A 14,545-nucleotide genomic window follows, 5' to 3' on the forward strand; every position below is an offset into this window, starting at 1 on the left:
TTATTTTTATAAAAAAATGTATTAGAAAACAATTCGAATATGTATATATCAATAAGATAAATTGTTAGTGTAATAGAAATAAACACTGTTTATTTATGTTGTGGTTTTCTTTTCCTCTTTTTTGCATGGGAAGGTTTATTTTTTATATACCAATAAATAAAATTACAATGCCCTCGTGCCTCGACGCCACGTAAAACCGACCGTACCGGTCATTAACATGCAATAATGGTCGTTAATTTAACATACCCTAGCCCGCCAACCCACATTGAAGCAGTGTGGTGGGTCTAGGCCCGTTAAAATATGCTAATAATGATGACTGATATTTCAGGTGTGTAATTAAAACGCAATATACATACCATAACTATTATTTATTTTTTTATCATTAATATCTAAAATTACAAATCTTTCAATCATTACCGACTAAGTTCACGTGATTACTAAGTATTTATTCAGCACATTTCGTTACTCTGTCTAAAAATATCAGATTTACATTTATACAAACAACTAACATTATTGTGTAATACGGAAGGAAGCTAACGCAAAACGAAAAAAATGCTGAAATCATAAAATACTTACAACTAAATTAATTGATAAAATTAAAAGAAAATTATTAAAACGAAAAATTGTGTATGATAAAAAGTTTAAAACTGGTGCACAAAGGCAAGCTACTCTGGAACGCAACGCAATATCATATCAAAAAGTTATACTCCAGACCAAATAATAAGTCAAAATTAAAGTACATAGTTAACACTATAGATTTAGAATACGATTAGATATGTCACTAAGGCGTCAAAACTGAGGCGAACAGTGGCTATTTGTCTTAATTTAAATTGTAAACGTGTGCGCTCAATGGAGTAGCTAAATTCGGATCACTTTTTGTGGTGATTTTGTATGCAAGTAACTTATCTATAGTATAAAATAATCGTTGGCTAGCACAATTTTCGCATATTATACGCCAATAATATGCGAGAATTGTGCTTGTCAAATGAGTATGTCGTCACGTTGTCAAAATGGGCCACCTGCTACTTCAAAAGTGCGTTATGTACTCAGAGGCACAATTATCCGCCCACAATACACTCGCGTCGTATTAAAGTGGGCGGATAATTGTGACTCTGAGTATGTTTCAATTAAAGCTAAGTAAATAACGCATAGTATACAATTAATCTCATTGTATAAAATAAATGAGTTGTGCATATTATAAATAACTGCGTTGCGTTCCATAGTAGATAGAAGTATAATTTTATTATTAGATACTTACATGATTTAGATTTTTTTAAATAAAAGTTGAATACAATTTGTACTAAGCTTGCGTCTTCCTAACAAGAATAATAATATGCTAATGCCATTATGGAAGTTGGAATTGGAATTGAGTTATGAGATGGCGTTCTGAAAAAAAAATAACATTTAAGGTGAAGTTTCTAAAAAAAATTTGGTGATATGAAATGACGCCAGCTCATAAAAAAATAACAGGTCCTGACGACTTTAATATTTGCTTTGAGATGGCGTTCTGAAAAAAAAAACATTTAAGGTGAAGTTTCTAAAAAAATTGTAATATCAAATGACGCCACCATGAGTTCTCAATAAAAAAATACTGGTTCTAAATACGAACTAACTATAGTGAATTCTTTTTTTGGACATTCAATAAAAGCGACGCGACCTGTGCTTAAAACTAAATTAAAAAATTTTTGATAAAAATCAATCAAAAAAAATAATAAAAACTAGAAAGTAAAAAATATTATGCTGTTAATGAGCATGACAGCTAAAATAAAACACTATAGGTCTTAGAGACATTTGTATGTCATAAAAAAAATATATATATGGGCGAATTGAGAAACCTCCTTTTTTTGAAGTCGGTTAAAAAAGGTCGGATATACAGACATCACAACAGATATTATTGAGACATTCCAATACAAACTTTTAGTTGACATACCATTGAAATAGTGAGGTTTCGAGAAAAATAGCAAAACCAGCCTTTTGAACCACTGAAAGAGTCCCTACTAATAGACAAACTTAACGTTTAAAAACCCTACAAATCTAAAGCCTACTTAAAATAAACGAATTTAGATTTTGTTATCAATTTTTTTTGCAAAACTTCTCAGCCATTTTGTCGACAAAAATTAAACTTACACTTTGCAATCGCACGTCTTACGAAAACGAAAAATCTGTCATAAAATCTGTGATAGGTCGTCAAAATTAAATTATTATCAGCCCGATTAATTGAAATTCTGTTTATGTGCAAATATTTCATTATCCTGTCCTTTCTAAATATTATTAATAAAATTGACAATAAAATCAATGAAGCAATTTACGATGTGAAAATCGATCCAACGTAAAGAATTAATTCAGGAGTTAAAAATATTAAAATTAATTAGATAAACACACTTTAAAGAAGTATAAGAAATATTATTATTTTAACGTTTTCCAAGAAACATTAAAATATTTCATTTATTTCCTAAACAGAAATATTTTTTTTTGTATTGGAAAGTATCATAAGGCATCCCTTGGTGGATACTGTCTACATCAGACATTCATTGAAGTTGCTGGTAGTAATTGTACCATAAAGTATTAAGTAACTGTTGTTAGTGATAAATTTTGAATGCGGATGTCAAGGAGACGCGTAACGTTTTTTAAAATGGGTTTCACCAAGAATACGGATTTTCCACTTTTTACCATTTATACATAGGATGGTTAAAACTGCTAGTAGAAAATATGTTTTTTTTTTTTATTTTTCCAGTTAATATATATATATTAGTTATATATATATATACTAGTTCGTACAGTTAACTAACCAGCAACCAACTTTTCGATATGCTCGCTAAGCAGACTTTAGTTCAGATATCCGGAGGTTATAAGCTAATACTTTGGTCGTCAGGTAACTAAGGTTGGAGTCTAAAGTGTGCTTGCGACCACAATCTGTTTGCAATTGTCAGATAATATACTTCTTTTGATACAATTATACTTATTAATTATAATTATTAATTATAATTATAATTATTAATAACACATCTGTATACAAATGACACAATCGCTTTAACAATAAACGACAAAGCGCATTCTTTGTGATTGTGATTATTTATACTCCCATTTATTTATTTGAAGTGATAACTTCATATGAGAGGGTGAACCGATTCGTAACGTAACGCGTTACGGCGCCATTCTGTCTGGCTTCCCTTTCTCTCACGCATAACGCTAGTTTAAGTTATCACTTCTGTCTGATTGCCCGCTGGTGCAACCGGTGGTCAGGTCTCCAGAATGAGAGCCTCCTCACTAATTATTGTTTTAATTATGATTGTAATATTATTATTGCCATGTTATTCTATAAAGATAACATTTAAAATATATGAGACGTGATAAGGTCCAGTCGTTGAGATTGGCTGGCGGACTTATGTCTGCCTGACATACCTATTTTATGAAGGTAGAAAGTTCGTCAGCTCATATTTCTAGCATTGGTAGCATTGGTAGTAGTAAGGTAGCCAATTATGGAGCTTGACCATGGTGACCTTTAGTGGATGTTTAGTCGACTAGTCATATTTAAAATAGGCTGATATGGAACATTAATAGAAATTTCTTGCAACTATTTACCATAGTTATTTCCAATTTTTGTCTCATATATTAAAATCAATAATATAAAATATTACACTCAACTTATATTATTGATTTGTTTATTACATCATCTAGCATAAGATTATGTTTAAATATTAGATATGTGATGATTTTGGAGGTTAAGATTTTTTTTATGAGTAAACAAAGAGGGTTAAATTCTACAGAAGAAATAGATAAAATTTAAACTCGTACCCCCAAAATCTGTCAAAATTTGTCACTTTGCAATTTCAATAACAACTTCAAATCACAAATACCATACTAAGGCCACATAATAGATAAAAATGTCGCTTAGTGGAAAAGCGACTATGAACTTGACAATTGTCTTCAATAAATTCACGTCAGAAAAAATCCTGCTATATAGAGATTCTATATCGATTTATAATCTATGAATTATTGCTTTCAAATGAACTTATCCAAATTTCTATATATTAAGACTGTACATTTGAAGAAACGTCAGATTGCTCAAAGCGCTAAAGAAAATGTATTTAATATACAACAACGCTGCTGATGCAAGCAATTGTTGTTAGCGTCATACGAATACTTGCATTTAGTTCGCGTCCAACAAAACTTGTTGGAAATTGTTTATATCTAGGCTAGTCAAATAAGGATTTCACTTAGAAATTAAATATAATAAAATAATAAACTGTCACCTCTTATATACCTTTATTTCTGTGTCCTAAAGCTTGTTTCAAAAGTCACATAAACTCTCATGTCTGCGTTGTAAGACAATCATGGTCAAAAGACACAAAAATTAAGTTTTTCCCTGTTATCTCATTTTCAAAGCTCCAATAATGTTAACATTTTATGAAAATTGTATGAAAACTGTATTGTATTGTAAAAACTTTTTTCATATGCTCTACCAGAAATACCATTTTTAAAATATACATGGCAAATATTCTTTAAAAAAAATTGTCAGAGGGCAGAGTGTGTTCCAATGCCAATCACCCATATGAGACTTTTTAGACAATTTTTAGAACGAAAAAATAAAAGTGTATACAAGTTTACAGCTTACAATTTCTCATTTTTATGTTTGATTTATTTTGCTTAATTGACTGGCCTATACTTCAAATACAATTTAAAAATGATGCAAATGATAATAACATGTATACATAAATTATTTTTACCTGGCACCTAACTTGTCGTCTTTGTAAATTTGTGGGCCTGTGATAGCCAGATCTTTGTAATTTTATCAAAAGTGAACTCTTGTCAGCCGATGCTACCATAGGTAGGCAAAAATGATGATTGGACTGTGGTGTTTGTAGGATAGGTTTTTTTTTATATTCTCTTCAGGATATCATGAGATGAACTCAGCATGTGATTATTTGGTGCCAGATATAAATAACCTAAATATAGCCCTAATACGAAAGGTCCTTGCTAACTAGGACACAGGTGTCAAATATGCCATATAAAAATATATATGTGTGTATGTGAGTGTGTGGGAGAGTGTAAATTATTGTTATTTATACATTGGTGTTTGCGTTCACTAAAGTCTTTGACACTGGGCTACCCTTCCCGTTTGATGCTCGGCATCTGCGGCGGCGGCTCGGCCAGGCCTTTTACCTATAACAGCAAACGACTTGATTAACATTCGTTCTTTACTATCAAACGCCCGCGAATTTGTCTGCATTAATAACCTGTAAAGGTAACTAGTAGACTACGACATTCTCATTTGCTGGAGAAAAGTTTCAGGAATGAAAACTTTTGTGGTTTTTGGTAAATTGTGAAATGTTCCTTCCCAATTTGGGGAGTTTTCGCTTCGATTTGTAGGAATTTAGAAAAATACGTATTGGGTACACCAATTTATCATTTACCATGTCAAATAGACAAATCGGTCGGTTAAGATAAACGCCCGATTTACGTTCTTTTAACTTTAACGTTTAACTTATTTAAACAGTTGATTATGTTTAAACGAATGTCGGTGAACTCGAACATAAATGTAACATTTTTTAATACATGAAATATAAACATAAACGCACAAATAACAAAGATATTAGTGATTTTGTTTTTACGCCCATACAATCACTATGTACCTACGACGTAATTAATTCGTACCATTTTGTATGGGGCGTTTTTCAGGGATCCGTGGCAGTGTAACAAATCTGACCCTTTGAATCCCTGTAGCTCCGAAAGTAATGATCGCAGATACCCTGTTACTTTTACTAAATTGCTTTACTATTAGCATACTTTGAGAAGAGCTGCAACATCAAGAAGAACAAGAAGAACTAGTAGACACCTAACAATTTCACCCAAATCATTCCTGTTCCTGTGACAATACAGGGATAAAATAAAGCCCAGTTTTTATCTGTTTGTTTTTTATAATTTCTGAATCTGTTACCTTGAGGCGTGCAGCAGTCTTGAGGAAGGCAGGCAGTTGCTCCTGGGAGACATTGACTTCTCCAGCGTACATGAACTCTAGTATCGCCTGCAGATGCAGGTATGACACATCCTTTAGGATGATTATGGGGTGCTTTGACGGGTTCTCCTGAAAATTTATGTAGAAAACTATTAGTGGAGACATACTATGGTTTAACATTCATCCGACCCACTCTATCTCACCAAATTACACTTTTTGATCACAGACTAATTACCTAAGGACTAGTATTTGTATATTTAGTTTTTGACAGGCTCCAGGGTGCAGTATGTGCGGTGGATTTACAAGTCATGAGTTGGATCAACAAACTTTCAAACAAACAATTTGACAATAGATAAATATTCAACATTAAAAATCATTAAACATATTAAGAAAAGCTGTGAAATCACATTATTTGACTCATTACACCAACTGTTTATGTTTATAATTGCTGGGAGTTAACATAATGTTTTTAAAGTGTTTTTCAGGTAGCATGAAAAGTGATGACAGTCACCTGTATGACATTCATAATTCATACTATTATCGTGAATCGTGGCAAACTTTCAAGAGTGAAACGAACTGTCACCCAGACCATCCTACATGGAACGAACTGTATTGTGTAATTATTCATATATGTATGTATAACGTCATCAACCCATATTCGGCTCACTGCTGAGAGGGGTTAGGCCAATAGTCCACCACGCTGGCCCAATGCGGATTGGCAGACTTCACACACGCAGAGAATTAAGATAATTCTCTGGTATGCAGGTTTCCTCACGATGTTTTCCTTCACCGATATGTATGTATATTATACAGAATATGAACTCTATAGTTATTTCACTTACCTCTAATAAGCTTTTGAAGTATGGACTACAAGCTGAGAGCACCATTTTGTGTGCTTTACATGTCTGTCCTTCACATGCCAGTGTCACCTGAAACATTATAAATTATAATAATGTTTAAGCTTTTAATTTTATCTTACTGTTTCCTCATGACAAAATGACCCTTAGATACTACTATTACTAACTAGAAAACCATTGCCTCTATTGGAGATTCACAAAACAGACTTACAATGATATGGTCTCTACATTTTATGTAAATTCACCAGTAACCATACTATTCAATATTTGCTATAAATCTATACTAATATTATAGAGGTAAAGTTGATAGTATTTTAGAGGGTAGTCTCAGGGTCTAATAAACTGTATTGTGACAAGTATAAATAACCACATTGTTTATACTTGTCATAGGCAACTCTGTTTAAATTGTTTTAAACTCTGTATTCACATTGAAACAGGTATTACGCAGGTGAAACTACAGGGAGGCTAGTATTACATATAATATTTCAGTTTTATACCAAGGCCAGCTACACATGCTATGAAGTACCCTTAAGCAATTTGCTTAAAGCTGTTTCAGCTGATTGCACAATAGTAATGAATTATTTAAAAAAAAAGTTATATAGCAGGGCCTACCAGAGAGAGTGGAAAGGTATGGTTAAAAAATTAACATCACTTTAGAACATAGATTATTAAAAATTTATGCATGTTTAATTATAAATATCCCCTTTCCATACAATTAATTTGTTTAGATACTTTATTCACAAAATTAAATATAAAATCCAGAAGTAGAAAAACAGAAGATGTCATTCTACTTGTGGGCTACTGTGGCTTAATTAAATATTTTGATTTGTAAGAGGTTAGAGCTAACACTAATTGTTTATAAATAAATATTAACGCTGATACTTACATCTGTAAAACTTTTTTCGTCTCTCAAATGCCTAAAGGAAGTTACCATATTCGTCTGAAAGTCGTTCCATTTCAGAAAGAACTGTTGATCTCCCATATTGAAAGTTTTTTTTAATCCTGCAACGGTTTTTAAATATAAACAAATGAATTAGACACAGGTCGTGGCGTTAATTTTCCTACATATATTTACTGTTAATAGCCTGTAGTTTGTACTGTTATGACAATTACACAAAAACATTTTAGATGTTCGAAGAATAGTGCATTAGTTTTCTTTATACGTCACTAATCACTTTACGGACTGCATAGAAAACAAGCTAAACTAGACACTTCCGAATTTAAATATTTAAACCATTTAAGCATACCCGTGTTAACTTCCTTAACTATTCAAGGACGACACGTATTGTTTAAAAATTCAAACTTTTGTAATTAATATGGCAATTAAGCAGAAAATAAAGACGCCGTCTTGCAATTCTTTCTATTTCTTCAAATTCCTTAATTCGACTATTCAGGGTTGCTATACTCAAATTTATTTTTACCCAAATCAATTTATTTTACTATTATATTTTTCTTTTATATTATTATAACTTTCATCTATGTATTGATTATAGATTACCTAATAAGGTAATCTATCAGTCAATAAAGCAAATTTCCGTTTTTAGCTTTTTGTTCCGGTGTTTGTTCTTTTGATGAAGACGATAAGTATCATGTCACTTCATGTAACTAGGTTATATGTAATCGAAAATCTTGATAGGTATACCTTAATCCATCAAAAGTTCTTCTGTTCAAATAAAATTCTATAAAACATTTAAAAATCTATGTTTTTCATTAATCTAAATTTAAGGTTTTGATTGTTCAAGTAGACAAGCCTTGTTAAAAAAGGAATGAAAATAATTAATCATAAATATATTGTTGAATATTTAACTTTTTTTTAATATGTGTCAGTGTTTCTCCTAATTTTTCCTACATAAACGGTATCTTTGGAAATTGGTATCCCTAAGCACATAAGTCTAAAGTAGGTACATTCGGCAAAAGTTAAAGATGCGTTCAATTTTCTTGATTTATTAATTCTTATTTATTGATGATATAATTACTGAAAATAATATTTGCGTCTTGTTATTTACATTGTTTAGGATTTAAATGTAGTACCACAAACAAATATACTATAAGTAAAAATATTATATGTATATGAATCTAAAAAATAGCAACATCCAAAAAAGAGATTTGTTTTACTGCCATCTAGTGGTGAATAGCAAATAACTGTAACAGGTCAAATTCTGTACATTAAATATATTTTGAATGTTTTGGTTAGAGGGCATTATATTTCAGTACTGAAGCCAAAAATATTTATTTTTGATTTTTTGTGTCCATGATTTTCTTACCCGGGTATTACGCTATAACTACTGAATGATTTCAAATGAAACTTGGCACGGTTTAAGACCATAATACGGAGGTTTATAAACTTTTTATTGCGAAATTAAAATAAGAAGGGGGTGAAATAGGGGTTCAAAGTTTGTATGGAAAGTCCTTCATTTATAGTTACAGTTTTAAAAATTTGTTCATAAATCATGAAAATAATACAAAATATAATGAGATTCAAAAATTTTTAAAATTCAATCCCTATGGTGGAAATCTTTACATTGATTTCCAAGCGGACGAAGTCAGGCGTCCGCTAGTTATTTAAATAAATAAAATGTCTAATATCTTTACGTGTATTATCTATGAATTTCACTGAAAGCTCCTAGTCATATACCAGTAAATAGTAAATGCAAATCAATTAATGTAATGTAAAAAATTATGAAATAAATTATAAAGGTTATTAAAATGCATGTAAAATTAAACGAAAAATAAAAGCAGTATTTCTTTATTAATCCACCATAATATATTTCACAAAAAACGTTTTTAAAACGACACTCGTATTGCAAAAAAATATTTAAGAGAGGCAAAAGTGAAATAGTAAATACACGTTCTATGATAATGAATAATAACTATAATTATTACCATTTAATCATGCATAATGTTGGTAAATTTTAATTTATTTTTAACAGTAAACTTCTTAAATAACAGTAATATATTAAAACACACGAACTACTTTTGAAAGGCCAAGCGGTGTTGCCACATCTTATAAATAAACCTTAATTTAAAATTATATCTAAATAAGTACGATAATTTAATGTCTAAACTTATCTTTTATAATATTTTATGTAAGTATACATTGATATAATTATTATTATAAGCACAGGTATCATTACATTTTATTATCCATTTAACTTTATTACTGACAATAAAAGTGCAGCAAATTAATCATTTATTTTAATAATAATAATTATTTCCAAATTGGAAGGAAAGTATAATTTACATAATTTGAAACTTTTCCATTCCGTCTAACTATAATTGACATTAAGCAGGATATCGAAATTTAAAATAACAATACTAATTATTATTGTTTCTATTAATTTTAAGCTACAATAATACGAACTAGTTTAAATAGCCATGACAAAATTAACTAATTTAGATAATTATTGCTTATGCAAGAGATGTTACATTAGTAAATTTATTGACTTAATTAAAAATATGTAATTATATAATATACATCATCTAAAATAACTATGTCTTATATTTTGTATTTGGTTTATAGTGTAGCATCTTTTATAATACAAAGCAAAATTCGAACTTAGGTATATTCTAGCGTATGATTCGTCGATCCACGTAGGAGACTGAACATTACTAAGACTAAACTAATTATTTCATATCGAGTTTTAAACCCATAACATAATAATAATGCACCATGTATGCAATATACTTAAAAACGGAAATAAAATAACTCTGAATAATTCTAATAAAACATTATTATTCTTAAAAAAATATCAAAAATTACTTCGTTCACGGTAAACAAAAATTCACCGACTCCTTTGGTTTACATTAAGCTATACAAGTTTATAATAAAAGAGATCCTAAACTTTCTTACAAGCAATTAGTCTTTGTCATAAAGAAATGCCATGGATTTGAGCAAACAAAAGTTTTACCCTACAACACAAAACTATTTAAGATTTTAGACTTAGATACATTTGTTATTTACAAATACAAAACGGTAATACCTACTAGGTATATAATATATACATATTTATATATATAGTGTCTATCATATGCATTGAATTGACTAAAATATGTTTTCGTTTATACACAGCTGTCCAGAAGCTGTCTGTGTATTAGTACGTACTTAGTTTGTTTGAAAATAATTAGATAAATTAACAGATATTTGATAAAGGTGGTTAAAACTGAAATTAAATAAAAGTTAGAAATTCATAATAACAATTTTTAAAAAGACCAAAAATATGAGAAAAATAAAATAGAACTTAAAAGTAATTGCTAACGTACGTAGATACTTATTCCTTATTCCAGTCAAACCAATGCGGTGTAGTAATTGAAGGCATAAAAGATATAGTAAAAAATGTAACGCTAGATCGAATATCTACTCAAACCTACTTACATTTTAATGTTGCTACTGCTATACCGATTATACAACTATTCATTGGTAGAATATTATGGTATGAGGTCAGTAAGATGTTATTATCCCTGGAGTGATATGGGGCATAGACCCCATACCACTAGCAAGACTCTTAAGGGTAATAACGTCTTCCTGTATCAAGCTTATTGAATAACTATCAAACATTAAAGTATCTTACTCATAATGTAAAAGTGAATGTAAAATGTAACTGACATTTGGTTATATTTAATTCAAATTTTTATTTTAGAGAAAATTGACTAGAAAATTTTGGATTTGCGAAAAGATTTTTGGCTGAAACTCACAACTATAAAAATAAGTAATGGTGATATCATTAACGTGATTGAGTCATAAAAACGTGAATAAGATGGGACTAGATGAAAATGCAAACGTGTCGAAGGTATAGTTACTAGTTAAATTACAATATTAAACTCACCACAAACATTAGACATAAGTCTCAAAGTGAAAGTCATTTTCATCAATCTGAAAAATTGTATAGTAATGTTTGTGTTTGAATTTATAAAAATCTATGTAAACTTTCGACTAACTTTATAATATATAAACACACAGATAGAACGTTAATATTTCAGCGTCATAAAAAAATTATGACACTTGACAGTGTACTTAAAAAACTGGCACTAAAAATATTCGTTGGTGACACCCACAATTTTTAATATTATATACAAGTAGTACCTAAAACAAGGCATTATAGGACGGTTTACACTATACTAAGGCATCTAAAGGCACCTACGTATCTTAAAAATAAATCCTTATTTACAGAGTCATTTTATAAAATAAAATAATTTGACAGTATAATTTTTTATGTGTAAAACTTAGAGACGATGTTAAGCGGATTTTTACAAAATACAATAATATCTAATCGTTGATAGATGGCGTTGTAGTTTTGGATACTAGTTAAAACTGTATAACTTATTTTCTACAGTGCAAAATATGTTCAAATCGTTTAAGTAATTAAAAATTATTTATTATTCCAATATTAAATTGGTTACACGTGTTTTTTTCATCCAATAGACTAAAGTATACAAAACTTTTCAAGAGCGATATTTATAATATCCAAGCGAAAGTTACCGAGCATATCCAGCTTAAGTTTTCAGTAAAATTCATAAACCTATTCATTGGTAGATAGCAGTAGTCGGCTAGTAGCGAAATAATACAACTAATGTTAATACAGCTATTCGTTGGTAGATGGCGTTGTACATGACTTGGTCTCGGCAGCAGCGTTCGGTTTTGAAAATGGAACTTTTAGTCCTCGCGGCGCTAGAATAAGCCTAGCTGGTGTGACGAGGACTAAAGCGTATTCTCATTTCTTCACCCCGAGGAACTTGGCCGCCTCGTCCGCGGAGGACAGGAGCTTGTTGATGATAGTCTTGTCTGGGATGCCGAGGAGCTTTCCGATGAGGTCCCCGCCATTTTCGGCGTCGTTTTCAGCCTCTGAGGAGTATTTGCGTGACGTCATCTGGAGTTTCAGTTTCTTGTCGTAAGGTGCCGCTGGGGGCGAGTTGTTGTTGTTTACGTTGGTTGGGATCTCGTTGCCGGAGTCGTCTTCTTGATAGCAGTATCTATAACAATATACAAAACGTTTAATTATACAGCAGGTTTGAAGACGATTGAAAATTGAGCATTCCAATTTGCAAAATTTTAAATACTCTTATAAGTATATTTTATTACGGCTATCCGTAAACACCAATGATGTTTAATACTGTTTTGTAGCCTAATATTCGGATTACTTTTCGCGGTGATTTTGTAGGGACGTAAGTAATCTATAGTATAAAATTATTATTCGTAAACATCCAGTTAGGAATTCAAGTTATTAAACAGAAACGTGCAAGCTTGAACTTTTAGCTCAATATAAGTAGTCATTTTGATACTTAATCATTTACTGTTGATAATCTCATCATTTTTCAATTAAAAAAACTTTCTTTTAAACATGACTTAGTTAGGTATATTCCCCTTTTTTCAAGTGTTATTAGGTAGGAATTGAACCCCATACCTCTAAATCCTGAGTTAGGCATCGTAATTTGAGTTAGCAGTCAAATTATTATAAATTTTCCTTACCCATTAGTGTTAGCGTCGTCCCTCGGTGAGGATTCCTCGTCATCTGTGTCTTCCCTGTGCTTCTTCCTGTGCCGGAGCATGCTGTGCTTCAGCGTGAACCGGCGTCTGCACAGGTCGCAGGCGAATGGACGCTCGCCCGAGTGCGTCCGCATGTGACGACGCAAGTCCTCGGCCGACCAGAAGCGACGGATGCAGAAAGCGCATACGACCTGTGGAAGAAAGGGATTCATTAATAAAGTTGAGGCCCCGTGGTTTTACCCGCGTAGATCCCGTTCCTGTGGGAGTACGGGGATAAAATATAGCCCATGTTGCTCGCTGATAATATAGCTTTCCGTTGGTGGTGGAATTTTCAAAATCGGTCCGGTGGTTTCGGAGTCAATTCGTTACAGAAAAATATTTCCTTTTTATAATATTAGTGTTATAAGACCATCGTATTTCATCATATCAGGGTGTGTGAAATTTAGTCAGCTCATAAACATTATCATTCAATGCTCACTATATTAAAACAATTACGTAAGGAACTCTGAAATCTTCTTCATATATTTAGACTTGATAAGTCTTTTAGATAAAGGTTGGGTGGCTTGAGACTTTACAAAATATCTTAAGAGAAATTGTAGATTTACCTTTCTATTAGCGTGATCTGGAAACTTCCCCCGTTCATCATCATCGGCGCTTTCGCTGCGGTCGCTCGCCACGTCCAGAGCACCCTTGCTCACTAACTGCTCGTACTCAGCAGAATGCGCCGACGACAAATGCCCCAACGCGCCCGTCCTGTCCCCAAAGGAAGCTTCGCACAAATGGCACTTGAAAACCAAACTGGCATCAGTATCATCAATTTCTGGATTCGGGGAGCAAGGCTGTGAATCTCCCACCGCATGACGCGAGGACATATGCTTCTTCAATGTATCCATTGACGAGAAAGTGCTTGTGGGGCATGACGCGCATTTGTAAGGCCGATCGGGCACTGATCTGTCATTCTGAGGCGGATTGATATCTTGAATGGGCTCCGCTAATATCGCTTTGGCAGATCCCCCGTGTTTCCTCAATAAGTGGCGGTCGCAGTTGGATTTGGTGGTAAAGAGAAGGGGACAGTGGGGACACTTGAAAGGCTTTTGGCCGGTGTGCGTGAGGACGTGTCTCCGAAGGGAGGAGGACCAAGGGAATTTGCGGTGGCAGTATGGACAGGAGACTCGGTTTGGTGCTAAACTGTAAGCGGACTTCTTTTTCGGTGGCTGGGTACCCGTGTCGGACTCTGACCTAAAAAAGAGA

General features: G+C 32.1%; 2 protein-coding genes across 2 annotated transcripts in view; both read right to left on the reverse strand.

Moving 5' to 3' along the window:
* Nucleotides 1-349: 349 nt before the first annotated feature.
* On the reverse strand, nt 350-8,216 carry LOC112051224 (longitudinals lacking protein-like). The gene is made up of 5 exons (XM_024089773.2): nt 8,061-8,216; nt 7,700-7,815; nt 6,799-6,885; nt 5,939-6,085; nt 350-5,163 (listed from the first exon to the last, which is right to left on the reverse strand). Exons 2-5 carry the CDS (start codon nt 7,793-7,795, stop codon nt 5,107-5,109), a joined length of 387 nt encoding a protein of 128 aa, XP_023945541.1. The 5' UTR covers nt 7,796-7,815; nt 8,061-8,216; the 3' UTR covers nt 350-5,106.
* A 1,327-nt stretch (nt 8,217-9,543) lies between these two features.
* Nucleotides 9,544-14,545, reverse strand: part of LOC112051226 (uncharacterized) — a 35,259-nt gene continuing 30,257 nt past the window's right edge. Inside the window, exons 4-6 of the mRNA XM_052889459.1 lie at nt 13,900-14,533; nt 13,277-13,485; nt 9,544-12,780 (exon numbers count right to left, since the gene is read on the reverse strand). Of these exons, the coding sequence (XP_052745419.1) occupies nt 12,522-12,780; nt 13,277-13,485; nt 13,900-14,533 (1,102 nt within the window). The 3' untranslated portion in view covers nt 9,544-12,521. The remainder of the gene's footprint in view (nt 12,781-13,276; nt 13,486-13,899; nt 14,534-14,545) is intronic.

The sequence above is a fragment of the Bicyclus anynana genome, chromosome 2 (assembly GCF_947172395.1).
Source record: "Bicyclus anynana chromosome 2, ilBicAnyn1.1, whole genome shotgun sequence".
Lineage (NCBI taxonomy): Eukaryota > Metazoa > Arthropoda > Insecta > Lepidoptera > Nymphalidae > Bicyclus > Bicyclus anynana.